Source organism: Gossypium hirsutum, chromosome A12 (assembly GCF_007990345.1).
Source record: "Gossypium hirsutum isolate 1008001.06 chromosome A12, Gossypium_hirsutum_v2.1, whole genome shotgun sequence".
NCBI lineage: Eukaryota > Viridiplantae > Streptophyta > Magnoliopsida > Malvales > Malvaceae > Gossypium > Gossypium hirsutum.
In genome coordinates, this window is record NC_053435.1 from 9768493 (window position 1) to 9794498 (window position 26006).

Here is a 26006-nt window from a genome sequence, read left to right on the forward strand (position 1 = left end):
CTTCAGGCTCTCTACAAAAGTGTTCTATTCAGATGATAGCCTCTAGGATTTTCCTTTAGAATGTGCTATGAAGGAGTTCCTTTCCATAGATCGCCACAAAGGCTTCCATTTCATAGATTACCACAAAAGCTTCCATTTTTCTGGTGTGTTCACGATAGGGATTCTCCTAGACTCACATTACATGAGGTTACGCAGAAAACTCCATTAGGTAATAATCTTCCTTCAGTTCTTTCCATATGATGCCATAACCCACCAATTATGATCTTATACGATATGGTATTTCGATATGATGTCATAGCCCACTAGATATGGTCTTTACACGATATGGTGCCATGGAATTTTCCTTTCAGAAGATTGTGTTTAAAGGCCCGACGAACTCTTTTAGATGACTCTAATGTAGTGAACAGACTCAAACTCACTTGACAAACCTTCATGCATTGACCCTGTTTAAGACTTAATATATTTTCTTTTGATTCATCTCATACATTCCATAATTGTTCATGTAACCTTGTTTTATTATCAGAACATCCATCACATGCTCAACTCATCAGGTACTATACAGAGACTCGTTTATTGACCATACTACAACATCACCTTTCTAACATACTTTCCTAACTTCATAATCATAGTGTGACTACTTTCTATAAAAGCATATTGAATAATACTATGCATGTAAGAGTCGGCTTAAGGACTACTTCTATTATTATTAAAAACCTTGTTATCTTTCATGCAAAGCCTTACTTTTTCATTTACTATTTACACTCATAAACAGACTTAATCAAAAGTCCACATGCAAATCCAGATTACTTACCCCTGAACATGAAGCAATCATCTGCATGAACTCAAATCCTTAATTTCAACTTAGCAGGAAAGATCCCGGATCAACTCCAAACCAAGACAAAAATGGTGTTTTCAGTTAAAAGGAAGAAGATAACACTCTCTTTCTTTTTCTAAAGCTCATATCAAGATATATCCAAAGAAAACTCATGTTTCCATAGTGGAAATTAACATGTGTCATCAACCTTCAAAACTACCCTCTTGGGGTTAACAGTTGTAAGGAAACTTATACAAGAGTCCATAATCTTTTCATGCCTTTAATTTACCCCATTATTCATTTCTGACCATCTCGTTAGAATGTAACTTGCATAGTAACTAGGAAAACTTGGTGTACCTTACCTTTTGCTTTATCTTCATTACCTAAATAGCCCTTAATACTCTTACTATTCCCTTTAATTTCACACATTCACATCCTTCAAAGAACATTCCTTACCTTTTGCTCTATCATCAACTATGCACCATAAGTATACGCCAAATGTGTCAATTGGGCAGATAATACTACACTACTTAGATTCCTTCGGGCTACTCACCTAATGTAGGACTCACAAATTTTAGGTGTTCCAGTAAGACCATGGCTGAAAGGCGATATGGCATTATGGTAAACAGGACTAAGACCATAGCTAAAAGACTCTATGGAATACTTTGATAGTCCACCGAGACAATAAACACAGGATAATATACTGGAACAGTAAACACGAGATAATCTGCAAGAATAATAAACACGGGATGATCCATCAGGACGGTAAACATGAAAAATCCTCCAGAAAGTTAGACATAGGGATCATAATCGAAAGATTCGTGATTCATAAAGGATGTCAAGGTGAATATGAAGTTCGCGGTTTGAAAGATATGATAAGTCACAAGAAGAAATGAGTTGGTGCGTCTAAAGAACATAAAACTCCAAAATAAAGAAGGGTGCTAAAGGTGTGTCTCAACCCCAAATGAGTGAAAAAGAAAAAGAAAACTCCTCAGGTAAGAAAGTAAATATGGTATATACATATACTAGTCTGTTAGGAAAGTTTTGGATTCTACACGATTTAAGTAGGCATGAATTAGTTTGCAGTAGGACGTAGTAATATATTGATAATTGATAAAAGTCAATCAAAGGGTTTATTAGGTTGATCAGGGTTTTGGGGGAAAGAATATATGCCTAAGGCCAGATGGCCAGCAAAATCCGTCGAAGAATAATGGAAAGTGGAGGTCAGATATAGCCATGAGGAATGACAAATATTTTATTGAGCTCCCATGGGTCAGAACTATATGTTCTAAAAAGTCTCCAAAGGAAATAGATTGACATAGCACAAGTTTTAGTGCTATTAGTGATCTCGAATAATATAAGGTAGAGGGGACATTAGAATGTGGGAAAGACTGCAAACGTCAAAACCACTTGGGTAGTCACCACGTCACCCGCTGGAGATATTAATTGCGAATATCAAGGAGTTAAAATTTTGAGCTAGATACCTTACATTCCTTTTAATTCTATATGTGGATTTCACTAAGTTTCCCCTAAACTTATAAGTTTTCTGCTTAAATGCAGGTTATTTAAATATCCAAAACTCTCCATGGACTAAGCGAGACTTCTCTAGAAGTAAGGTGAATTTTGAAAACTTGCATGTGTACAGAGATGCACTCATAGAGCCTCTGCCTTAGGGTTTTAGTTATCATTTTACTGTTTTTTCTTTTTTTTTTTGCTTTGGTCCAGTAAATTTGTAATTTGTTTATGAAAATGAAGCTTTAAAGTTTTATCACTAGTTAATATAAATTGACTAATATGTAATTTAATTTAGAAAAGAAATATTGCTAAGTCATTCGGGTTATTGTGGCATTCGATACTTGGACTTGATGAATAGGTCGGGTAGAGGGTGTTACAATATGTCTCTTTAGGCAATTTAAAGGTTAGAGAAATGTACCATGTTGCTATTCCCGAGGCTAAAGGTTTGTTATTGTAGCCCCATTCCATCATCTATCTACTTTGACTTACAAAAAAATTTCATTTCCTTCCTTAAGACTTAGATTTTGTCTTCAAAGAAATTAGCGTGTTGTTGAGGATCCAACATCTGAGGTGGTATTGTGGATGAAAAGTTGGGTTTCTTTATCAATGGGGAAATGACTTAGCATTTTCCTCATGTTGTTCTTCTAGTAGTTTTTTGTTTACTCGTAATTCTTTGATAATTTTCTCGTTTAATTGATTTATTTCTTGTTTTTATTGTTAGATTTTCTATTGAGTCAAAAGTTTCTCTTCAAGAATTTTCATTTTCTCTTACCTTTTTTGTCAATTGTCGAGAACTAATGTTAAGGCTTTTGAGAGTTTTGTTCCTTAGGGATTAAGTAAGGGTAGGCTTGGGGGAGGTAGATATGGCTTCTATTTGGATAAGTGGTGTAGTACTTAGATGTCAAGTAGTTTGGGTACATTGCGTAATAAAGATAGTATGGGTTATAATGTTTGTATAGGTCGAAGTGGTGGCTTGTATGAGCTTAAGGGTGTAGTTGTTGGTAGAGTGATTAAGGTTAGTCCTTGTTTGTTTGAGTTTGAGGTTGAGGATTCTACCTCTGGTCTTCTTCTTTTTTGGCAAGGTATTAGAGTTGGAATGAGTCATGTCGTCCACGCTTGTTGCACCAATTATTGATGATAGAAAGATAGAGGAGGTTAGAGAGGTAGTTCACTCGATAGGTTAAGAGCTACAAGAAATGTTCAGAGAGATGAAAGAGTTTAGTGTTACTGGGAGAGGAGAAGACATTGGTAAGTTAAGTTATTGTCTTAGCTTCATTGACCTTAGAAGAGGTATTTAAGAAAAAACATTCATAGGCTATATGCCTTCTCCCTGTTGGCAGACTATAACTATGGCCACATAAAGTAGGTCCCTTTATTAGGCTGACAATGCAACTTGATGTGATATAGTTACAAATTATGTAAATGTGAAGTGAAAATGATTTTATCAAGTGAAGTGTACGGCTAACAAAGTAGTATTTTGGTAAGGTGTAATATTTGGCGGAATGGTCCCCTACTCGGACTATGTGTAACGAGTATATAAACATCAAAACATAAACATGTGTTTGAATTAAGTGATGTTATGGTTATTTGACAAGAGTGTAATTTCACGGTTCAATTTGAAGAAAAAAAGGGAAAAGAGTAAATTCGCGGTTCACCGACTTACGGTAAGTGGGATTGGAAAAAGAGGCATTGAAGGCATTAGCGTTTTCACAGGTGTCCACCTGTAGAAGTTGGTTAGTCAGAGATATTCTTGTCTTCATTTCCACTGTTCCTTTGCCCCTCTCTGTATGCCCATTTACATAAACCAAATTCCTTAGTCGCTTGAGCCATACTTCAAACCCAACCCAACCCAACTAAATACCACAAAACCAGAGATCTAATCTACCATTACAAAAACAATTAACCTTTGTCTGGTTCCCAAAGAGACAAATTAAGAATGAGGGAACCAACGATGGTGGTTGGCGCAGACAGCAATGCTGCTGCTGCTGGCGGTGCTGATGGATCACCTCTCCCTCCACCGACGTCTTCACCGCCGCAAGCATTAGTCGAGAGGCTCAAGGACTACGGCCAGGAACACGTTTTCGCCCTTTGGGACGAGCTTTCTCCTGATGAACGCCTCCACCTCGTCAAGGATATCCAGGTCATTTCTTTCTAGATCTTTTATCATCATCACAATTCGATATTTGCTTTCAAACATTCTAAAACATCTTCTTCTTTTTCATTTTTGGTCTCTTAAAAAGATACAACTTTTGTTCCTTCCTCTCAAGTTTTAACTAGTATGCCTTTCTTCCACTCCAAGCATTCAATTTCGCTTCTAAATCCTGTAACTTTTGGTTTTAATTCTTCAATTCCAAGCAAATTCAGCTTCGTGAGTCAATTTTAGTTCTTAATTAATAATTCAACTTCGGTCTCCATACTTCAGAGTTTGGATCTTTCGAGAATAGATCGGATCATTCGCTGCTCTCTTCGATCTCAAGGTGCGTCTATACGTAATATAAATCCTTCGATTGCTCTCTTGTTTAGTCCACTCTGTTTGAGTTATATTTTTAATATGATTCTGTTTCTTGGTGGGGCTTTTAGGACTGCCGGTGGCAGCAATAGAGCCAGTTCCCGAGAGTTGCGTGTCCTCTGCAGAGGAGAGAACGATGGAGGAAAGGGAAAGGTGGTGGAAAATGGGATTGAAGGTTATATCGGAAGGCAAATTGGCTGTTTTGCTTCTATCCGGTGGCCAGGTATCATCATCTATCTCCATTTTTTTTATTAATCTCTTTTATAATCCAGATTCAGAGATTTATTACATACAATAGTTAATGATATGAGTTTTCATTTTGCTTCTTCTTGATCTAATATATTTTATGCCTCACCTAGAAAGATTTAATGATGCTGTTATCACCGGTTCTTGGCCGAGGAGTCATGTCTTTCCATAATTTTGGAATGATGTTACTTTTGAATGGTTCCCTCATTACGTATTAGACATTCTTTTTTTCTGATAACCAATATGCACATTTATTAATGTAAAAAGCTGGGCCCATGAACTCTTAAAGTGGATAATTGCTGTTTACTAAAGGTTGGTATGATGTTGCTTTATTGGATGTCTAGTAATGATAATTAGTGATAAAGTTAGGTTAACTTAGAAAGTGGATGCTTCAATATTTTCCTGCAAATAATAATTGTTTAGTTAAAAAGATGCTTTACTAAATTCTATACTCTTTCATTGCTGAAAAAGGGATCTAAATCTGCTTTATAAATTACCCAAATTATCCAAATAAATAAATAAGATACCCTGTCAAGTAACCCTGTATTATTTCCTTTTTTTTTATCTTGTGTTTTATCTCCTTGTGATTGAAATGTGCTGTAGGGGACTCGGCTTGGAAGTTCAGATCCCAAGGGATGTTTCAGTGAGTAATTCTTACTCATTGCTGACATGGTTTTGAAAATCTTATGCTGCATTCAAGTTTCTTTTGATGATGCTTTTCACTAATTTTTGGTGTTGATCAGGACATGTTCAGGGAATGTCCTGTGTGGAACTTAAGCATTTAACCTAGTTTAATGCTTTCCTTTCTCACTATTCTATGTGGCCAAACCCTCTGGATCTGAAATCATTGTTTAATTCTGAGACATTCCACAAAGTTAAATAAAATAGAGGATCATACGGTTCTTGAAAAGATTTAAGTCTAATGGTTAACACTATAATGTCCTGGCAATGTATGGAATAATCAGAAATATTTTGAAGGAAGCATTTTCATAATTACAAAGCAGTTGAGGAAGAAAAAAACAAATTTTCTTTTTGGTTCAAGAAGCTATGAATCTGTTAGATAATTAGTGATTATTCGAATAGCTTTAGTTGTTTCATGGTTATTGCTTAAATTTTATTTTTATAATTTTATTTTATTTTTGTATTTTGATTTTAGATATTGGACTTCCTTCTGGGAAGTCACTTTTTCAACTGCAAGCTGAGCGGATTTTGTGTGTTCAAAGATTAGCCGCACAAGCTAAAAATGAGGGTAAACATATTCTCCATCTGCTCTGCATGATTCCGTTTTGCTTGTATGTTATCCTGTTAATTTGATATTTGTGGATTGCAGGCTCAGTGACTATACACTGGTATGTAATGACTAGCCCATTTACTGATGATGCAACACGTAAATTCTTTGAGAGTCATAAATACTTTGGTCTTGAAGCAGAACAAGTAAGATGGTTTCTGATTCTCTGATTTCGTTATGGTTTATCTTTAGTTAATTTTGCTGACTTCAGTCTGGTTGTATTTCAGGTTACCTTTTTCCAGCAAGGCACCCAACCTTGCATTTCAAAGGATGGTAGATATATCATGGAGACTCCATTCAAGGTGTGGTTTCTTTTCTGAATGAGCTTGAATTTAGAGTGACATTTTCTTTTGGTTGAATAAAATAAAGTTCAAGTTTTAATTAACAATGTCCTCTGTACATATAGTTATATTTGTCCTAGAAGTTTCAGAGCATTTTAGGAGGTGTCAAAGTTCTTAAACAGCTCTACTTGCTATATAGTGATTTGCATCAGATATTAATGAATACTATCATAACATCACAACTTCAATTTTGGGTTGAGAATCTTGAAAATGAATGCTGATTGTTGAAAGGCCAAGTAAAATTACCTGTCTGTAAGTTTTAGGAGGAAAAGAGTTACTACTATTCTGTTGTGTCATGTGTGATTTAACAGCAGTATTCCAGCTACACTATTCTCCTAGAAGTATCCCTTTAATATTAATACTTAATGGTTTTTCTTTTGGCTGATTTGATATTATTTTATTTCACAATTTGCTTCTTGCTCCAAGTAGAAAACTTTTTCAACTTTGGTGGTTATATGAGTTCTTTATTTAAGCCAGGTAGCAAAGTCTCCAGATGGGAATGGAGGAGTATATACAGGTATTTTAGAACTAGAGCGGATATAGGTTGTGTTTGCTGTTCAACTAACCTGTGAAGTTACCTGATTTCTTTCATTGTATGAATATTTAATTGGATTCCAAATTTCTTTTTCAGCTCTGAAATCTTCAAGATTGTTAGAGGATATGGCTGCGAGAGGGATTAAATATGTGGATTGCTATGGTGTTGATAATGCATTGGTGAGTCTTCTTGTCTTTATTTTTTGGTTAAAATTTCCCTGATGTTCCCTTTTTAGAGAGCCAGTGAGTCTTGACTGCAGGTTCGTGTAGCTGATCCAACTTTCTTGGGATATTTCATTGATAAAGGTGTAGCTGCTGCTGCTAAAGTTGTGAAAAAGGTAGTTAATGTTCTCAGTTTTCAAGTATATCTGATTTCTGGTTGAATATGCTTTCTTGCTAGTTAATTATGAGCTTGCTATTGATGTTGAAAATCCCATTTATCTCTGCTTTGTTTTTGTTTTTTTTTTTTTTTAACATATTTTGGAATGGTATGCCTTCCATTTGTTTATTCTTTTGTAGCATGTGTTACATTTGCCCTGCTGCTATATCTCAGTCACTCCTCATGTCATGCAAAGTGCTAACAAGCTAATTCTTCCTTGAATTTTACTGCACCTCGTTTATCTGTACTTGAAGAATGCCTATTACATGACGGCATGTTAAGGCTTGATACTTTTTGTGTCAACTTGTGGACCTTGATAATATTATAGACTTTAAGCTTTTCATGTTTTTTTATAATATCTTAATCTCTTCTATAATTTGGTTACAGGCCTATCCCCAGGAAAAGGTTGGTGTTTTTGTAAGGCGTGGTAAAGGCGGGCCACTTACTGTGGTTGAATACAGTGAATTAGATTCATCACTGGCTTCTGCAGTTAACCAGCAAACTGGACGCCTTCGTTTTTGCTGGAGTAATGTATGGTTTTTTTCATCTATTCTGATTAAATGTTGCTTTCTTCTTACAAAATATAGTGCTTTCTGGACTCAATATGCTGCATCTTCAGGCTTCTTGGAGGCTTTTATATGTGAGAATGTATCAATGTTAGGTTGTAGGCTTAGGTGAGAGTTGAAGTTGGTACCTATAGGAGTGCGTAAAATTGTTGAAACTATTTCAAGAAACAAAGAATTTTGAAGGTTATGGAAACTGTTTGCTGCTTGTAAATTCATGTTACTTGGCTGTGCAATTCCTGGGTCATAGACTTGAATGATTTTATTTACAGTTTAGATGTTGGTTTTATAGAAAATTGACAATGATTGCTAACCTGGTAAATGCTCGAGAATATTCAAATTCTAAAATCAATTATGTTTTTTTTTTTTAATGGCATTTTATTATTTTGGATTTGTCATGTTATCAAATAAGTGTGACACTTTTGATACCTAGAATATGTTTGCAGTAACCAGTGAAGATAAATACTTGCACTTATATATCTTATGCCAATGCTTTATGCTTTCCAGGTGTGCTTGCACATGTTTACTTTGGATTTCCTAAGCCAAGTGGCAGATGGCCTTGAGAAAGACGGCATGTTAGTGATGCTATTCCTTCCCTTTGAGATGCATCTTTTGATCTGTTATGCCTTGTACTTGATCAATGTTATGTCAATTAGTGCTGTTACCGACATTATCATAATCTATTTGTAAGATGCAAAACCCATGTATTGCACGATTGATGCATTCTCCCCCTCCCTCTCTCTGACGTGCATGCACATGCACACACTCACTTGGAACTGGAAACAAACATGACCAATGAGGGTTGTCTGTTTCTTCCGCAGTTTCTTTTCAAGCTGACAATTCTTTTGATCCCAGAGATTTTCCCCGACATCCTTGAGAAATGGATGCATAAAGTAGTACAATTTAACTGAGCTATCTTTCTTCCTTCAAGAGTATAGTATCTGAAATAAATCTTATATTTCTTGGTACCTCTATAAATTGGATGGGCCATCGCTGGTTCATAACTTCCCACTAAACCGTTTTAAAGGATGTTAATATTATTTATACATATCTTGGCTGCAGTTACCATCTGGCGGAGAAAAAGGTTCCTTCTATCCATGGGTATACAATGGGTTTGAAACTAGAGCAGTTCGTCTTTGATGCATTTCCATATGCTACTTCAACTGCTTTGTTTGAGGTGATCACTTCTCCCTTCTATTTTTTGCTCCAACTGACTATTATTGGTTCCCCCCCCCCCCCTCTTCTGATTCTCTTTTTTTCACTGTTTATTGGACATGTAACAAGGGATTAATTCTCTCATGTAATTCCTTGTGTTATAAAATATGCAGGTATTACGAGAGGAAGAGTTTGCACCAGTGAAAAATGCCAACGGTTCAAATTATGACACTCCAGACAGTGCAAGGTTGCTTGTTCTGCGGCTACACACACGTTGGGTAGTAGCTGCTGGTGGCTTCTTAACACATTCAGTGCCATTATATGCAACTGGTAATTTTCATGATCGAATAGCATCAATATTGTTTGTCTTTTTTGGGATCCTGGTGTATCATATGCTTTGACGTCTTATATGAACCCAGGTGTGGAGGTATCACCACTTTGTTCGTACACTGGAGAAAACTTGGAGTCCATATGCCGTGGAAGAACATTTCATGCACCCTGTGAAATCGCATTTTAGTTCAACTTTGTAACGTAGCCACACATTCTAGATGATTTGTGCAGTGTATTTGGGTTGATGATGTAAGATCCATTGTACGGCATGGATGTAATTAGATGGAGTGGATGAAGAGTGGGTGAAAAATGCAAAATGTAGGAATTAAAGATTTTTGCAATAATGTTGACGCTTGTGACTGTTATATTGTTGTATTCATATATCATTGTCGAGTCATGGAATTTGAGGTTTATGGTGCATTAATTCATTCGTGAGTGGGATTGCCATACTTGTATTATTTAAGCTTGAATTAGTTATTAAGAAAATGACATTTTCCATGCGCATGATGCTGCTTGTATGAACAATTATTAACTAATTTCAGCAGCTTAGAAAGATAAAACAAGTGAATGAAAGAACCAATTATAACTTCCTTTTAAGGGTGGGAATGTTCAAAGATCAAAACCGAACCTGATGCCACCGGAAGTCTTTTGTCCAAAGACAACAAGCTAAGTTATTGAAATCAGATAACAAAAAAAGAAAATGACAGTGGGTGTTCAAGAATAGGGTGAGACACCAAGAAGGGGCTCCATCCCAGCCAATTGATGGTGCAGGAATCTATAAACTGCCTCAGTTGTTGTAGAAGCTACACGAACAACCACACCCATTCCCTGCAAAACATTTATTCACAAGATTTAACATTTTGAGTGATAAACATCTCACGGAACTACACCAACACCAACATCAAAGCCAAACCGATCTTTACTGCTTGTATCGCAACACTATTCCTACCATCAAATTTGTTTATGCACAATTAAGATCGTTTGAAGCTACAGGGTAAACAATCTGACAAATACTAAGACGAGATTGAAGAAATATTTTTTCAACTACTTGAATATGAAGATGCAGTCAGAACAGACCAGTGACCGGGAAAAGATGACCAGTACTAATATTTGATAGATGGAGAGAAAGATGAGGGAAATGAAGATCGGAGATTATAAATCAAGCAAACATGAATTCAATACAATAACAGAGCTGATTTTGTGTCAGCTACATCTGATGAAAATACCTTAGGACCAAAGGCACTGCAGGAAGCAATAAATGCTGGCCTGACCAAACAATTATCCGAATTTGTTTTAGCACAGCACCCCAACCTAGTGGAAGGAATCTGTAATTGCTGAGACATTAACCTCTTCACATTTTCTTGAACTTGGTCCTGAACATGCTTCAACTTTGGGCTACAAATAAATTTCTGATTCAGCATAAATGAATTCAATACATGTACAATGGTAAAATAATGGAAAACTTAAGTATTTACCCATAGATTAAGACCATTGCGATGACTTGGTACTCGTGCATGCTTTCTGCTATATCCACCGGGCTAGATTGTTCTAGCAAGACCTATGATTTCATAAAAGAACAATGCGAAAAGGAGGAAGCAAATAAAAGAAAAAAAGAGAGATTAACACATTACGAGAACATCAGAGGCCACCATTTCTTTAATGCATCATGATCATAAACAGATTAGCATTACAACTAGAGGTGATAATGAGAATATTACGGTGTCAAGAAAGACAGGTTGATTGCCTTCGGCAAATATGCAGTTGCTGCTCCGATAAAGTTCAAAATCCCATTTCTCCCCACTCTCATGATGGCCGCTTGTAAACCAATCTACAATGATCAAACTTGAGTCGGACACCACTCTGAAGACCTGTTTCTGAGAATATCTTGCTGTGGAAAAACATGTTACTGGATCCGGAATGACTACAAATAGAGCACCACTACCAATTCTTGCCTACTGCATAGCAAAGCAAAACTTAGCCATTTCCACCGCAACCATTTATCTAAACACAGTCAAAATGTAGAACCTTTTTTTATAAAAGGTCTCACCCAAGATAAGATGTTAGCGTAAATTAGTGGTTATGCATCAGTCTGCATTAGCATGTGGGTCATAACTAAGGAAGGATAGTTACCTCCAAGACTTGTTCAGAACACTTGGATCCCAAAGATTTGTAGACCTAATACCACAACACAGGTGGAACCATGTTAAGAAACCAATGCGGTAAAAACCCAATTTGTAGTGCACCAATATGTGATCTCATCAGATAAAGATCAGACCTTTGTAGAGGATTGGGTAGTAAGAACAGCAGTGCAGCCATCTCCAATTGTAAATTCAACTGAAATAGAATCCCCCTGACAAAGACAACGATACACAAATTCACAACCCCCCGAAAACACAAAGAAATGATAGAAAGATTGATGTCTGAGTTACGAGAGAATACGGAGACAATGCCACCGCCATAGGTGAGGCTGTAAATCCAGACAGCATCGGTAATGGAAGAACCAACCTGAGGAATCAACCAATCATCAGCTTCAGTTGAAGAGAATAAACAAAAAGACTTGTTAGTTATCTGTTGTAATATAAGAAGAGAGAAAACCTTTCTTGGGATAATGAATTTAAGTGGATACTTTGAGAAGCTTCTTATCACTGTTGACTTTCCTCTCACCTTCTCCACTACAACCTTTCCCTTCTCCATTTCCATTTTCTACTTCCATATTTCCCAACCCCATAACAAAGGAACACTCTATTACAAATACTCATTGGGCTTTGTTAGAGGGCAGGCTGCTTTGTGTGGAACACTCTAACCCAAGTTCTATGGAGGGTTTTAAAGTTAAAAGCCCAAACTCAAAAAAGCTCTGTCAAGTGCTCGGTACAAAAGATCCTTGCTTTAGATTTACGTCTACTTGAGGTATTCATCTGCAGATGGTTTTGACTAATTTTATCACTCTTGAGAAGTGGGTGCTAGTTCAATTTGGAAATTGTGTTGTGGAAAACTGAATTAAAGTAAACCTATAGTGATTTCTCTTCGACTGAAAGAATCATTTGATTTGATGAACGGATGCAGGACCAAGAATATGCAGTTGGCCGTGTTGGTTTTTTCTTATGCCAGTGATCCATTGAGGACAATCTATATTAAGATCTCTTATTTCTATTATTTTGGCAAGCTCAGAAGAGCAAAAAATATGCACTGCAAAAATGCAGGGTTCATCGTCTAAAATTTAAATACAAACACAAACGTTTCTTATTTGTGAAGATTACAGCCATACAAATTGCACGACATTGCGGCAGCATTCGCTTGCATCCTCCCGCAACTACTCTTCCCCTTAGAGCACAAGTTGAACCCATGAAGGCAAAAATGAAATTGCATCAATGCCTAAAGTGTCTCACTTTTGTGAAAAGCAATGAAACTCCATACTTGTTACAACAGTCCACAGCATCCCCATCTCTAATGCTCCCACCAGGCTCTGCAATCACTCCAATACCACTTTCACAAGCTTCTTCCACTGCATCTTTCCAAGCTATTAATAGAAAAACACATCTTTGTTAGGTAACAGGTCATATAAACAAAAGAATCATTACTAGATTGAATGCCTGCATACAGGTCCATTACTTGAGACGTTTTCAGTATTTATTTGCATGTCTGTGTGCCTATGAAATTGGATCTTAAAAACAATAAGGAGCACAAAACTTTTCAAGGTAGTAATTACCAAATGGAAAGAATGCATCACTAGCCAAAGCAGCTCCCTTGACCTCATCTCCTGCTTTCCTCAAAGCTATTCTCAAGCTCTCCAGACGGTTTGGCTGCCCACTTCCCATACCCAACATACGGTTGTCCTGATGAGCGAATGTCAAAGGGTCATCAAATCTCATCATACTAAGCTTTTCTTTTCATGGCTGTTTTATCCAAACATTTTTTTTGGAAGAGGAAGGGTACATATTTATCATAAGGATCTCCAGGCCAACAAGATTACTAAGCACCATTTTAATCAGTACTGAATTTCCTAACAAAATGAAAGTTCAAACCTTTGCTATTACAATAGCATTGCTTTTGACATGCTTGACACACAGCCATGCAAATTCTGCATCACGAAGCTCATTATCTTGTGGCTTCTTCTCAGATACCACATTGAACTGGATATCTTGGGGGGTCAAGTCATCTGAATCCTGGGCTAACCACCCACCACCAACCTGTCGTAAGGAGAGCTTCCCTTTCTCATTCTTCTTTGCTTCAAGGATCCTCAATGTTTTTGATTTTCCACGGAGGATCTCAAGTCCCTTCTCTGTATACTTGGGAGCCACCACAATCTCATAAAACATTCGAGTTTCACCATCCGTTGGGCTTCTGAACTCTCGGATTTCCTTAGCAAGAGCCTAAAAGCCAAAAGTGAGCAACCCAAACCTCTAAAAGGATACTCTTATTCTGATGTTGAAGGTCACATACAGATAAGATGATATTCAATGTGCGATACAAAGCCAACACAGTTGCATATAAGGATAGCAAGAAGCTAATTAACTTACATCATCTACTTCTATGTTGAAGGCTACAATTCCTCCAAATGCACTCACTGGATCGGCTTTCACAGCAAGCCTGTAAGCCTCAAGGATGTCATCGCCAGAAGCTACGCCACATGGATTTGTGTGCTTTACAATCACACATGTAGGGTTCCTAAACTCGGAAGACACAATTCCAAGCAGCATCGGCATCTAAATAGTTATTATATGACATTTCCTGCACCAAGATATATAACTAAGGATATGCCATGGAATAACATGGCTGAAAACTAAATTAGTCAAGAAATAGAATCACAGTTTTCCAATTTGTTAAGGATTTTATCTCCTCAACTACCATAGTAAAAAGGAACAGCAACAAAAACTAGACACTTCGAAATTGGTAACAGTAAAAATTCTATCTCCATTTGCATGATAGAAATTAATTGGAAAAGAAGGATGAAGTGAATGACAAAGCCTCATATCCCATAACGATGAACTAAATTAATCACCTTTCCATGGTGTTGAATAGCAGTTGCAATACCACCAGCATTGACCTCAGACAGACTCTTGTCAACATAAAATGCAGCCTTCTGATGAGGATTTTCACCATAACGAAGTGAACTTTTGAGGGATAATGGCACTGTCAACTTGGGAGGGATTTTATCTTCCAATAGATAGAAGAATTTTGTCAATCTAAATTTGTAACAATTATAGGTAGCACTTGATAATCATATTTAAAGAGTTAGTTGCATTGATTTGTTAAAAGAAGAAAAGAAAAGAATTTTCCTTTTATGTAATAGTACATTTTGTTAGGCGCGGCCTCAGCTTATGGGATGGGAAGTATCTTTCTTTTCTTCCAAACATCATCAAATGACTAGAGACCATTTCAACTACAATGATCAGATTTAGCTAACACATAAGAGCATACCTCCCCCAGTCTGTTTCCAGAGCCACTCTGAAACTGCAGAATCATAAGAAGCAACATGCTCAAAAGCTTTCCAAGCAAGCTTTCTCCGGAACTGTTGATCATCCTGACTGCCTTTAAGGAATTCAAGGAGTGCAGGATAGTCTTGTGAGTCAACAACAACCAAGACATCCTTGTGATTCTTTTTAAACAAATGTGTCATTTTGCAATAGAAAATGATTAAAACAAAGAATGGCCCATTCAACTTGTATGTTTATGCTAAGGAATGATTGATTCCTCCACCTCTAGCACTGCACTTATGGATCAGATGAGCAGGAAGCTAATACTGACTCAAGACTATAACCAAACCTAATTTTGTAGCCCCCAAAATCAAAAAGTTGAAATGCCCTTCATTACCAATGTGGTTCAATTACCTATTTGGCTTTTTTTTGTAAACATGCTCACACATAAGACTATCTATTGGAACATGAAGCTACACAAAGATGATTCCAGATAATACACAACCTATGCCAATTAATACACCAGTCAAACAGGATTTCACCACTAACTCATTAACAAGTACCTTTGCAGCAGCTCTAATCATTGCAGGGCCACCAATGTCAATATTCTCGATTCCATCGTCAAAGGCAATTCCTCCCGTAGAAGTAACTTTATCATAAAAGGGGTATAAGTTCACAACCACCACATCAAATGTACCTGAATAGAAACGATTTTAGCTAAAAGACAAAAAAGAAACGGAAAGTCTGATAAAATACTTGGAAAAAAAAGCCCTATGGCATAAAGAAGTAAGAACTCACCAATACCATGCTCATTCAGAACTTCCATATGATGCTTTTGGTCTCTTCTAGCAAGAATACCACCATGTATGTTGGGATGTAGTGTTTTCACACGACCATCAAGCTATAAAAGACACTTCAGTCAATCTCCAAACTCAAAGAACTTTAAAGCTGAAATTAACATTTAAGAGAAGACATAATAGAGAAGATAATAAGTAGGCTTTGACTTCAATGTCAAGTCTTATGCATCTCATTTTCCTATTAAAAATTATACGTGGTCAAGCTCAAGTTGCAAAAAAGCTTCATAAATTATCAGTAGGCATGTCATTATCACTCTAGCTGATTGGTTTTATCCCCTTAAACAGTCCTAAATGCCTTAAAAAGGCCACGGTATATTAATTAAAAAGAAAAGATTTAAACAGGATAGGACAGAACAGAATAAGAAGGCTACCATTTCGGGGAAACAAGTAAGCTGCTCCACTTTGGTCACGGAGACACCAGCATTTTCCAAGGCAGATGCAGTTCCTCCAGTAGAAACAATTGTGTACCTATAGTTTCCAAAGAAGCAAGTTCAAGACAAATAGGCTTCAAAACTGCTTCCTTACATTACATTTTACACAGATACTGATAACATAGACCCTACCAACTCCAAAGGAAAAAAATTTCACAGGATTGAATACATATATGATGCCATATTTATGTCAGTTTTTTCACTTATTATTCCTCATTTCCTTACTCTTCAATACTCGATGTTAAATGTTATTTTATTCTTTTTTTGTTTCTAAAGAAGAACAAAGAATAAACAACAAAGGTCCAGAGTAAAAGACGGAAAAAGAATTATGCAAATATCCAAAGAAAAAAGGGTGTCATTTATTTACCCCAATTCTTGAAGACCATTGCCAAGCAAGGTCAGGTTCTTCTTGTCTGACAAAGATATTAGTGCTTGCTTATTGCCTGACAGAGAACGGAAAAGCCATCAAATGAATCTTTTTGGTTTGTTTTTCCAAGAAAAAAGAGAAAGGGGAGAACATGGTCAACAAAATGTGAGAGTAGGGAGAAAAAAGGGAGGAAAGAAGAATACCGGGAGCAGAGGATTGAGGGTGGTAATTAGAAGCATGTAGGGTTTGAGAGTGAGACATGGCCTTGGTGGAAACATTCGAGAAGGAGCGTAGCGAGAGGAAATGAAACCGAGCGCCGAGAATAGGGTGATGAGAAGAAGAGAGAGAGTCGAAAGTAGTAGTTTGAAAGGCGCGGAGTATGCTGTTGGCGGTGTGGGCAGTTGTAGGTATGGTGGCGGCAGAAGACGCAGCTGTCCCCAACATATCTTTGTTCCTTTGTCTCTCTGCTTAGCACTTGATACTGATAGTGTCTAAGAAACTGCTAATATTTTTAACTCTGTTTATATCTCGCCTCTATTTCACAACTTGTTACTTTACCACTTGCACGGTTAGGGTAAAATATATTACCGAAAACTCTTTTGGTTTAATTTATTTATATTTATTTATTAATGTATTTGTGTTTTATTCACTCAAATTTAAATTTTTTTATTTTAGTAAAAAAAATTTAGTTACTAATGTTATTAAAATTTAATATTTTAATCACGCCTAATGTTTATAGGTTCTATTGATTTTATCTTAAATTTAAAAAACTTAACAAATTTAACCCTCAACTTTACACCTTGTCATTTTTGTCTTGATTCTTAAAAAATAAAAATTAGAACTTTTAAAAAATAAAAAAATATTTAGAAGTTCTTTTTTTGATAAAAATACATAAGATTTTATAAAAATACATATAAAATTATAAATAAATATCTATTTGTCTTATTTTCAAACATACAATTTATTTATTAAAATAATAATTTTATAAATAAAACAATAATCTTATATAAAACAATTTAAGCGAGATTCAAATACCTTAGCAACTCTTGGGACTAGAACTCCTCTTATTCCACATTTTATTCTTTTCTCTTTCCTCACTCTCTAAGCAATTAATCTCTTCTGCTAACTTGGTCTCATTCGACCAAAATCGTTTAGTCATAGGCCCTCAACCCACACAGATTGGGCCCCAACGACCCTTTGTAAATCTCTTAGCAACTCTTGGAACACAACATCATCCCCAGTTTCTTGATTACCGCCACAAAAAATAAGCGTCTTCACAATTTCGCTAATTTCCAGATTGGGCATACTGCCCCGAGAAGAGGACTTGGCACGAGCCACTAGGCTACGCTCACCACGCCATCGCATACTATGACCACGAACACCACGAGCACTTATAATATTTATCTTCCATTCTGAAATCTAATATTTGGCTTAGGTTTTAAAAATCTTAAATCTAAAGTTTTATCAAAAGCACCTATCAGAATTTAGAGAATGTTTATTGTACTATAGTCTCTAAAGGCAAACAATTGTACTAAAGTAGCAAATGTAAAAGTATCTAAAGTACAGCTAAAGTTCAAAGTTTCTTATTTAGATCGGGGTCGGAGTCTTGGTTTTACTTTTCAGAAATCAAAAGATCAAATTTACTAAAAATTTCTAAATAATGCAAAAAAAATTTGAAAACATTTTGAACCCAAAATGCATAGTCTGAGTTTTGCAACCTAACTTTAATACCACCAAATGTAACACCTCAAATCCGGCCTAGACATTATGACTAAATCTAGAGAAGTTACATTAACTCGTTTGACAAACTAATTTAAAATCTGGCTTAGAAATCGTGTGATTTGAAAATATTATTTACCACAAAACACTTATAAGTTTATTATGAAATCATACGTAGAATTTATCTATTTTACATAAAAACGCTTAATTTGATACTTAGAATTATAATGGAAATTCTAGAGTAACAAATTCAGAAATCGTGAATTAGATTTGAGAAAACGTAAATTTACTGATTGAGCATATTTTGAAACTTTCATTGTTATCTTACGTAAAACCTATTTCAAATTTGCAACGAAAAATTCATGTTTTATTTAATTTTAAAAACCACGCATTCCTTTAACTTAACAAGAAACATGTTGAAATCTTAAGCTAAATAACGAAACCCAAAACCAATACCAAAATAAAATATGAAATATACTTAAAGTAAAAAAGTCAAAAACGAGCTCTGGAAAACATCGCCAAATCCTAAGTCTGATAATCACCTGAAACGTATTAAAACAAATGAGTGAGCTAGAAGCCCAGTGTTTGACTTAGCCTATATACAGAATTTTAACTTATAACATACGCGAATGCAAATATCAAAATAGAATTTTGCTTATAACGTACACATATGCAAATATCATATCAAAGTGTCATATTTCTAGAAACATATATCATATTAGAACAAATCCTACCCTCATCTGCTACACACCCACTTCGTCCATCCAATCACACCGGGTCATGGTGGTATGTCACTCATAAAGGTGCAATGGAGTTACAGACAGATATTTGCGGTTTAACCACTAGAATTGCAGTAATACTGCCGGAATACACTTCCTCCATCATATCAAAACCCACACTAATGCACATGCATAAACATAATAACACACGTACATATCACATGAATGGTATGGCATCCATATCTAAACATATTTTTACAAATCATAACATATCATATTGCTTATATAAAATTAATCCTACTTAACATGCTTATACTAACAGTTATTCTACATACAGATGTCATGCATTTTTTCTCCTTTTACACGTAATTATGCTTTCAAAGTTATCAGAACATAGATTGTACATACATTTTTCACTTACTTTAACCATATCACATACTAACATATATTAACAAATGTCACATTTTGAGTTTTATTTAAACGAAATGGACCTCACAAAAGGTTTAATTACGAATTTCAGAGTCAAACAGGCTCAGGTGAAAAATTTTTATAAAATAGGCCTACACGTCTGTATAGCCTACAAGGCTTACTTGATCTGCTCGTGTGATCATACACGGCTGTGTGCCTTACACGGGCCACCCAATTTGCCCGTGTAATTACATACGTCCGTGTGCTCTACACGGCAGACCACACTCTCCTGTGGTGCAAACGACTATGTGACAAACATTAGTCTCGAAAACAAGCTCTATTTTTCCCAGATTTTTTCTAGTTATAAACAACGTTTCGAGTTAGAATCACACACTTGATGATATTCCTGATCGACCACACATAGAACACTCCCGAATCCTACATACGGCACCAAAACACATCAATTACAAACACAAATTAACCCAAAATTTCACTTAAACACACTCATTTCCTGAAGGAAAATAGTCTCCAAAAACAACGTACAAGCACTTACTTCATAGAAACAACGTCGAAACAACAACTACTCTGCTGAAGGGTTTCAATTCTCACACCCTTTACCTAATCAAACACCATGAAAATATTTAACACAACGTAGAACGAAAATTAAGCATTAACAACTAAAACCTTTTTCAAGAACGAACTAAAACTTAATAACATAAAATAAAACGACATTACTCACACATATCTTGGATTACGACCGAAAACAAAGAGTCAAAAAGGTACAAAGAGTCAAAAAGGTATTCTCACCATGACTTAAAGACAACAAAACAAAATTACAGAAAAAGAAAAGAAAATGACGAAGGAAAGAAACAAAAGAAAGAAGAAAAGATGGAGAAGAAGGGAAGTGGGAGAGAGGAACGTGAAAGTGGGAAGGGGGAGAGAGATTTTGGGATAATTTCAAAACTACCTATATCCCACAAAATCCCATTAACTAACCACCTATCAGATTTCCTTTAGAGTTCAAAACAAAAACAATTTTTACTTTGCACACATGAGGTTTCAAACACAAGACGTCTAAATAAGTTGAAGTCCTACTACTAAATCAGCAGGTTCATTCTTATCAACAATCGAGTGAAAATAATATTTAAACCAGAAGTTCAAATATAGGGGTTTAGAAAAAAAATTAACAAACTTTAAGGAGAAAGAATTCAAACCTAGAACCTCACACATACTAACACAGCAATTAACCACTAAACCAAAATAAATCACTTGATAAAATTTTCACAATTTTAACTTGAAAATCAAGACGAGTTGACTCTTGGTTTCACTAACCCAATTTCTTCCAACCTAGTTTTTAGGATGTGACAGATGAAATCTTGGAGAAAGGTCGCGCTGGCAACTCTACAACCAAATCCTAATTTTGTGACGTGATGATGGAGGATGTGGAAATCGTAAATTTTAGAGTAAGGGTTATTAATGTCAGTGATTATGGCGAAGGTAGTGCCAAACGCTTGGCAAATTTGACAAGAACTAAGGAGAAAGGCTAGACATAAGATAAAGTTCATTATTTGTAAAATAAAAAACAAAAAGAAGGAAAAGTTTGAATATAGTTTAAGTCTTGTTTGTGGTGTTTTTTAAAAAATATTTTATATATAAAATTTTTCTTTTAATAAATAAATTTTAAGTTACAAAAGGAGAAAAAAAAAGGTATTCATTTATTTATAATTTTTATGTATATTTATAGAAAAAAATAGATTTTTAAATCTTTTAAATTTTTTAAATTCTAAATTTTGATTTTTTAAGAAGTCAAATTAAATTGAAAGAATGTGTAAAGTTGAGCGTTAAATTTGGTGTTTAGAATTAGGACCAAATTGGTAAGATTTATAAACATTGGAGGGCTAAAATTATTATTATGCATGTCGATACAATGTACAACAAGGGAGGATGACAAAAAGTAGATCAAAATGGTGTAAAGGAGGTCAAGAGTTGGAACAAGGACAAGAGGATGGACTGATTAAGGAGACAATTGCTTAGAGTAACTTTAGGGTGCTGGAAGATTGATCCCTTCATCATCATTCATCAGGGTATTTATAGGAATGGTCCTATTGTCCATTAGTGTGACATGGTATGATAAGCATTCGATCCCGTCAAATGTGCAAATGATAATTGTGAGTGTATATCAGAAGACTTTATCAGTATAAGGTTGTTACACCTAAATAAACTCATTATCATATCAGGAGTGCATTCACACATTGAGAGTGTTCGTACCTGAAAAACCGGTGGACGGCTCCCTTTGAGAGAAACAATGGTTTGCCAAATCATTATTTTAGATTGGGTCAACAGGGAGGTTAATGGTGCGTCTGGTGCTAACACGTGTTTGAGTGAAGGAAGGGTATAACAATGCCAATAAAAAAAAGCCATCGTTAGTGAGTTAACAGAGGAGTGACTAGGGCTATATATGAACCGAGCTTGAATGAACAAACCTCTGCTCATGTTCATTTGTTTATTTTTAAGCTTGTTCGTGTTTTAGTTTGTGTTCGTTAAGAATTTTAAATTTTTGTTCATGTTCGTTTATTTAAAATTATGTGTGTTTATGTTCATTTGTTTAATATTCACGGACATGTTCGTTTAACTTAATCGAACATGTTTCACAAACATGTTTACGAACATATAATTGAACTTGTTCACGAACAACATTAATAAATAATAAACAAACAATAAATAAATACATACACACATATATTGTTTAGATATAAAATAGTCAAATATAAATATTAATAATTATATTATAAATGAAAAACATACAAACAAATATAATTTTATTAATATATACGAAATGAGTTTTAAGATAATTTTATTAGTATATACTAATGGAATTTTTATAAGAAAGTATCAATAAATAAACGAGTCATAAACGAGCTTATTCATGAACATAAACGAACCGAACACACCTCTGTTCGTGTTTGTTCGTTTATTAAATGAACATAAAAATTTTGTTCATACTCGTTTATTTAGCTTAATAAATAAACATAAACGAACGTTATACGAACGGTTCACGAACATTTCATCGAACGTTCTGTTCATTTACACCCCTAGGAGTGATCAAAATATTAAATTTTGATAATGTTAGTGACTAAAATAAAAAATTTTAAACCTAGGTGGCCAAAACAAAAACATGCTAATAGTAGACATAATGTTTAGTATTACTATTAAAAAAATATAAAAAAATATTGCTGTGAAAAATATTTTTAAGAAATAAAATGTTAATTGTAGAAATAATGTTTTAAAGTAAAAAGATACTTAAAATTTGTTAAAATTATGATATTTTAGTAAAAATATTTAAAAATTATTGCAACTTGTTAATAAGATTTTGATGTATAAATATGAATTTTAAATATTGTTAAGTAATTAATATTAGTTATTTACAAATTTTAATTTAAATATATAAATTATATTAAAATATAATAATTACAAATTAAAATATATAAAATTATATATTTGAAATAAATTTCAATAGAAAAATAATTGTATATCCAATATAAATATTTATAAATACATTAGATTATAAATGAAAGTTTAAAATATCAATTGATTCCAAAAGTATGCAAAAACTAAAAATTATAGCTTTTGAGTTTAAAAGCACTTTTGAAATGTAACGAGAAACAAAGCTTTATTTTCGTTCTTCCTCTCTTAATGAAATCTATCGTACTATGTATAAAAGGAACCTTTTGATCTTTTCTTAATGTTAGGGATGGTAATGAAGCGAGGCATGGGTAAATATTGTTAAATTTATTATCACTTTATAATTGGTATGGTTTGCTCCATCACCCGCCTCGCTCCATTATAGATGTATAATTTTGAAAATTTTTACCATTTCAATGGATGTTAGATACATCCATCCCCGCCCCACCCCACCAAGCTCCACTTCAATTTAAAATTTGTCATGTATCTTTAAATTTTCAATATTTTTAAAGTCAAGTAAATTTTTAAATGTAATTCTTCAAACAATATTTAAACAAAAAATATATGATTTTTTTTCTATATTATGTTTTTACATTTTTACCATTTTAATAGTTTATATATAAAAAGATAAGATGATAATTTCATATAATAGAGCAGGTTGAGGTGGGCCAAGTAATTACCATAACTGCTTCATATACTTTATCTAAAAGAAAAAATCCACCCCACATCCACATTTCAAAAGAAAAAAATCCACTCCAAAAGATCGATTCAAAATCTATCCAGCAGTTCAAGTTTTTCCATCCCTACTTAAGTTCCCTTTTTCTTTTTCTTTTATTATCTTATAATGGTCAAATTTTAATTAAGGCTTTTTTCACAATTTAAACTCTAAATTACATCTGTTTTTCCACTTAAGTGCCTAACTTTTTTTTGTCACATTTTGGTATTTAAACTTTACACCATTACTCATTTTGATACCAAAAAGCTGATAGCTTTAAAAAAACTAGTTAATCACATGGCATGTTGATTAACAAAGTTAATCGGGAGTTGACTAGTTGTTGACCCATGTTGATTGGTCCAAAAATATTAAAAATTATAAAAATATTATTTACCAAATTTTAAAAATTATTTAAAAATATAAAAATTATTTAAAAATATTAAGAAGTTGTACAAATTCTTTTAAAAATTGTAAAAATATTAAAAATATCAAAATTGATAAGAAAATTTTGAAAAAATAAAATTTTAAATTAAAAAAAATAAGAATTTTAAAAATTATAAAATTATAAAATTTGAATTCAATGTTCGTTTTCTAATTGGAAGTTTAGTTCATCTGGAAAAATTTTCCAGAAAAAATTTCAATTAGACCGTGAGACCTAATAAACCAAATAATGCATGAAATCTATCATCCCATCCTATGGGCATAGAGATGAATCTTCAATCTCTTTATTTCAATAATATTGTGCTCTTTATCATAATAATTTTTTAAAAAATTCTTATAATTTTTATAATTTTAATCATTTTAAAAAATTTTAATGATTTTCAAAAATTTTAAAATTTTTACAATTTTTATAACATTTTAATATTTTAAAAAAACTTTATATATTTTTAAATAATTCTTACTAATTAGAATTTTTAAAATAAATTTTACAATTTTTAAATAAATTTTAACTAGTCAACATGGGTCAATGCTAGTCCACGCCTCTATCAACATGCCGCATCACATGTCATCAATGATGTGGTGCGTTTTGATTGGTCATGTTTTTTATAATGTCATAGCTTTTAGGTACCAAAACGATAATGGGATAAAAAAAGTGTAGATACTAAAGTTGAAAAAGGCGTATAGTTCAAGGGCAAAATTGTGAATAAAGCCTATGCAATATTTAGTTTTAGTTTACATAACCATAAGATGTTAAAATTTTAAGAAGGCTTAATTTACAATTTGACTTTTAAAGTATACTCATTTTTCCATTTTGGTATCTAAACTTTTTCTTATTTTAATTTGGTACTCAAAGTACACTCAAATTTCCAATTTGGTACCTAAAGTATGCATTTGTTATATTTTATAATCCATTTTTTGTGGACGTTAAAAAAATTTATAGCCAATCACAAAGCGCCACATGGGATCTTTATGTAAAAAAAAATATTTTCTTTTATTAAATGTGTATACACATTAAAAAATATAAAAATAGAAATAAATATATAAAAAAATTAAAAAATATATAAAATCTAAAAAAACATATAAAATAATATAAAATAATTATAAAAATAAAATTTAAAAAAAATATGATAATTGAAAAGAAATTAGTTGAAATTAATAATATTATGACAAAAATGTAAAAAATTATATAAATTGTTATAATTTTTTTAAAAAGGTTTAAAAACAATTTTTTTAATAAAATTCTAAAATATATAATTCTAAATTCTAAAAAAGTATTTAAATTTAAATTTTTTTGCAATTACTTGAAATTTAAATATTTTTTTTATAAATTTTATAATTTTTTTCAATTAATATATATTATTTTGACTTTTTAAAATTTTAAATTATATATTTTATAATTTTATAAAAAATAATTTTTAAACATTTTTTAAAATTATATATTATATACATTTTTACATTTTTAATCAATATAATATATAATACTAAAAAAAGACATGTGGCGTGTTCTAATAACGCTGCGTGGTCAGCCAACATCGATCATGGTTGATCAACTAGAAGTCAACAGTCAACACCAGTCAACAATCGATCAAAGTAAAAAATGTTTTTTAATATTTAAATATTTAATATAATAATTTTCTATTTTTAGTTTAAATTTAATTTTTTTATTTTAAATAAACATAATTGTCATGAAGAATTTTTTATTGGCCAAAGTTACCTAAGAGATGGACCATAAATAGAGGAAATTGATACTTTAGATACTAAATTAAAAGAAAGAAAAGTTTAAGATAATAAAATGGGGA

The 26006-nt window shown here is 33.5% G+C and overlaps 3 protein-coding genes across 5 annotated transcripts; 1 reads left to right on the forward strand and 2 right to left on the reverse strand.

The window, feature by feature from the left end:
- The first annotated feature begins 3898 nt into the window (after nucleotides 1-3898).
- On the forward strand, nucleotides 3899-10071 carry LOC107927698 (UDP-N-acetylglucosamine diphosphorylase 2). Its single transcript, XM_016858807.2, has 15 exons — nucleotides 3899-4469; nucleotides 4752-4806; nucleotides 4910-5061; nucleotides 5688-5727; nucleotides 6241-6333; nucleotides 6415-6518; nucleotides 6600-6674; nucleotides 7191-7230; nucleotides 7345-7427; nucleotides 7508-7585; nucleotides 8014-8157; nucleotides 8697-8764; nucleotides 9252-9366; nucleotides 9518-9674; nucleotides 9764-10071. Exons 1-15 carry the CDS (start codon nucleotides 4266-4268, stop codon nucleotides 9859-9861), a joined length of 1506 nt encoding a protein of 501 aa, XP_016714296.2. The 5' UTR covers nucleotides 3899-4265; the 3' UTR covers nucleotides 9862-10071.
- A 171-nt stretch (nucleotides 10072-10242) lies between these two features.
- Nucleotides 10243-12631, reverse strand: LOC107927708 (urease accessory protein D). 3 transcript variants are annotated; one of them, XM_016858823.2, is made up of 8 exons: nucleotides 12270-12631; nucleotides 12114-12179; nucleotides 11950-12024; nucleotides 11805-11849; nucleotides 11393-11548; nucleotides 11150-11232; nucleotides 10901-11069; nucleotides 10243-10502 (listed from the first exon to the last, which is right to left on the reverse strand). In XM_016858823.2, the coding sequence occupies exons 1-8, from the start codon at nucleotides 12372-12374 to the stop codon at nucleotides 10389-10391; spliced, it is 813 nt and encodes a 270-aa protein (XP_016714312.1). In that variant the 5' UTR covers nucleotides 12375-12631; the 3' UTR covers nucleotides 10243-10388. The 3 variants fall into 3 exon arrangements, with proteins under 3 accessions (XP_016714312.1, XP_016714307.1, XP_016714317.1); XM_016858818.2 differs by having other exon boundaries at nucleotides 11393-11626; XM_016858828.2 differs by having other exon boundaries at nucleotides 11393-11626; nucleotides 12104-12179; nucleotides 12270-12408.
- A 170-nt stretch (nucleotides 12632-12801) lies between these two features.
- Nucleotides 12802-17252, reverse strand: LOC107927686 (bifunctional purine biosynthesis protein PurH-like). Its single transcript, XM_016858798.2, is given in 12 exon segments — nucleotides 12802-13191; nucleotides 13381-13507; nucleotides 13697-14044; nucleotides 14192-14350; nucleotides 14352-14402; nucleotides 14674-14828; nucleotides 15093-15270; nucleotides 15652-15785; nucleotides 15887-15989; nucleotides 16317-16413; nucleotides 16744-16819; nucleotides 16947-17252. Coding segments are annotated over 12 exon segments (1821 nt in total). The 5' UTR covers nucleotides 17188-17252; the 3' UTR covers nucleotides 12802-13039.
- Between the last annotated feature and the right edge of the window lie 8754 nt (nucleotides 17253-26006).

What these genes read in the sequence shown, in the direction of transcription:
- LOC107927698 (XM_016858807.2), top strand. Translation starts at nt 4,266, where the DNA reads ATGAGGGAACCAACGATGGTGGTTGGCGCAGACAGCAATGCTGCTGCT. An exon ending in CTTCAACTGCTTTGTTTGAG is followed by an intron (nt 9,367 to 9,517) that starts GTGATCACTTCT and finishes TAAAATATGCAG; the next exon opens with GTATTACGAGAGGAAGAGTT. An exon ending in AGTGCCATTATATGCAACTG is followed by an intron (nt 9,675 to 9,763) that starts GTAATTTTCATG and finishes ATATGAACCCAG; the next exon opens with GTGTGGAGGTATCACCACTT.
- LOC107927708 (XM_016858818.2), bottom strand. Translation starts at nt 12,374, where the DNA reads ATGGAAATGGAGAAGGGAAAGGTTGTAGTGGAGAAGGTGAGAGGAAAG. An exon ending in CTACCCAATCCTCTACAAAG is followed by an intron (nt 11,850 to 11,949) that starts GTCTGATCTTTA and finishes TTGTGGTATTAG; the next exon opens with GTCTACAAATCTTTGGGATC. An exon ending in GCAGTGCCTTTGGTCCTAAG is followed by an intron (nt 10,503 to 10,900) that starts GTATTTTCATCA and finishes AATGTTTTGCAG; the next exon opens with GGAATGGGTGTGGTTGTTCG.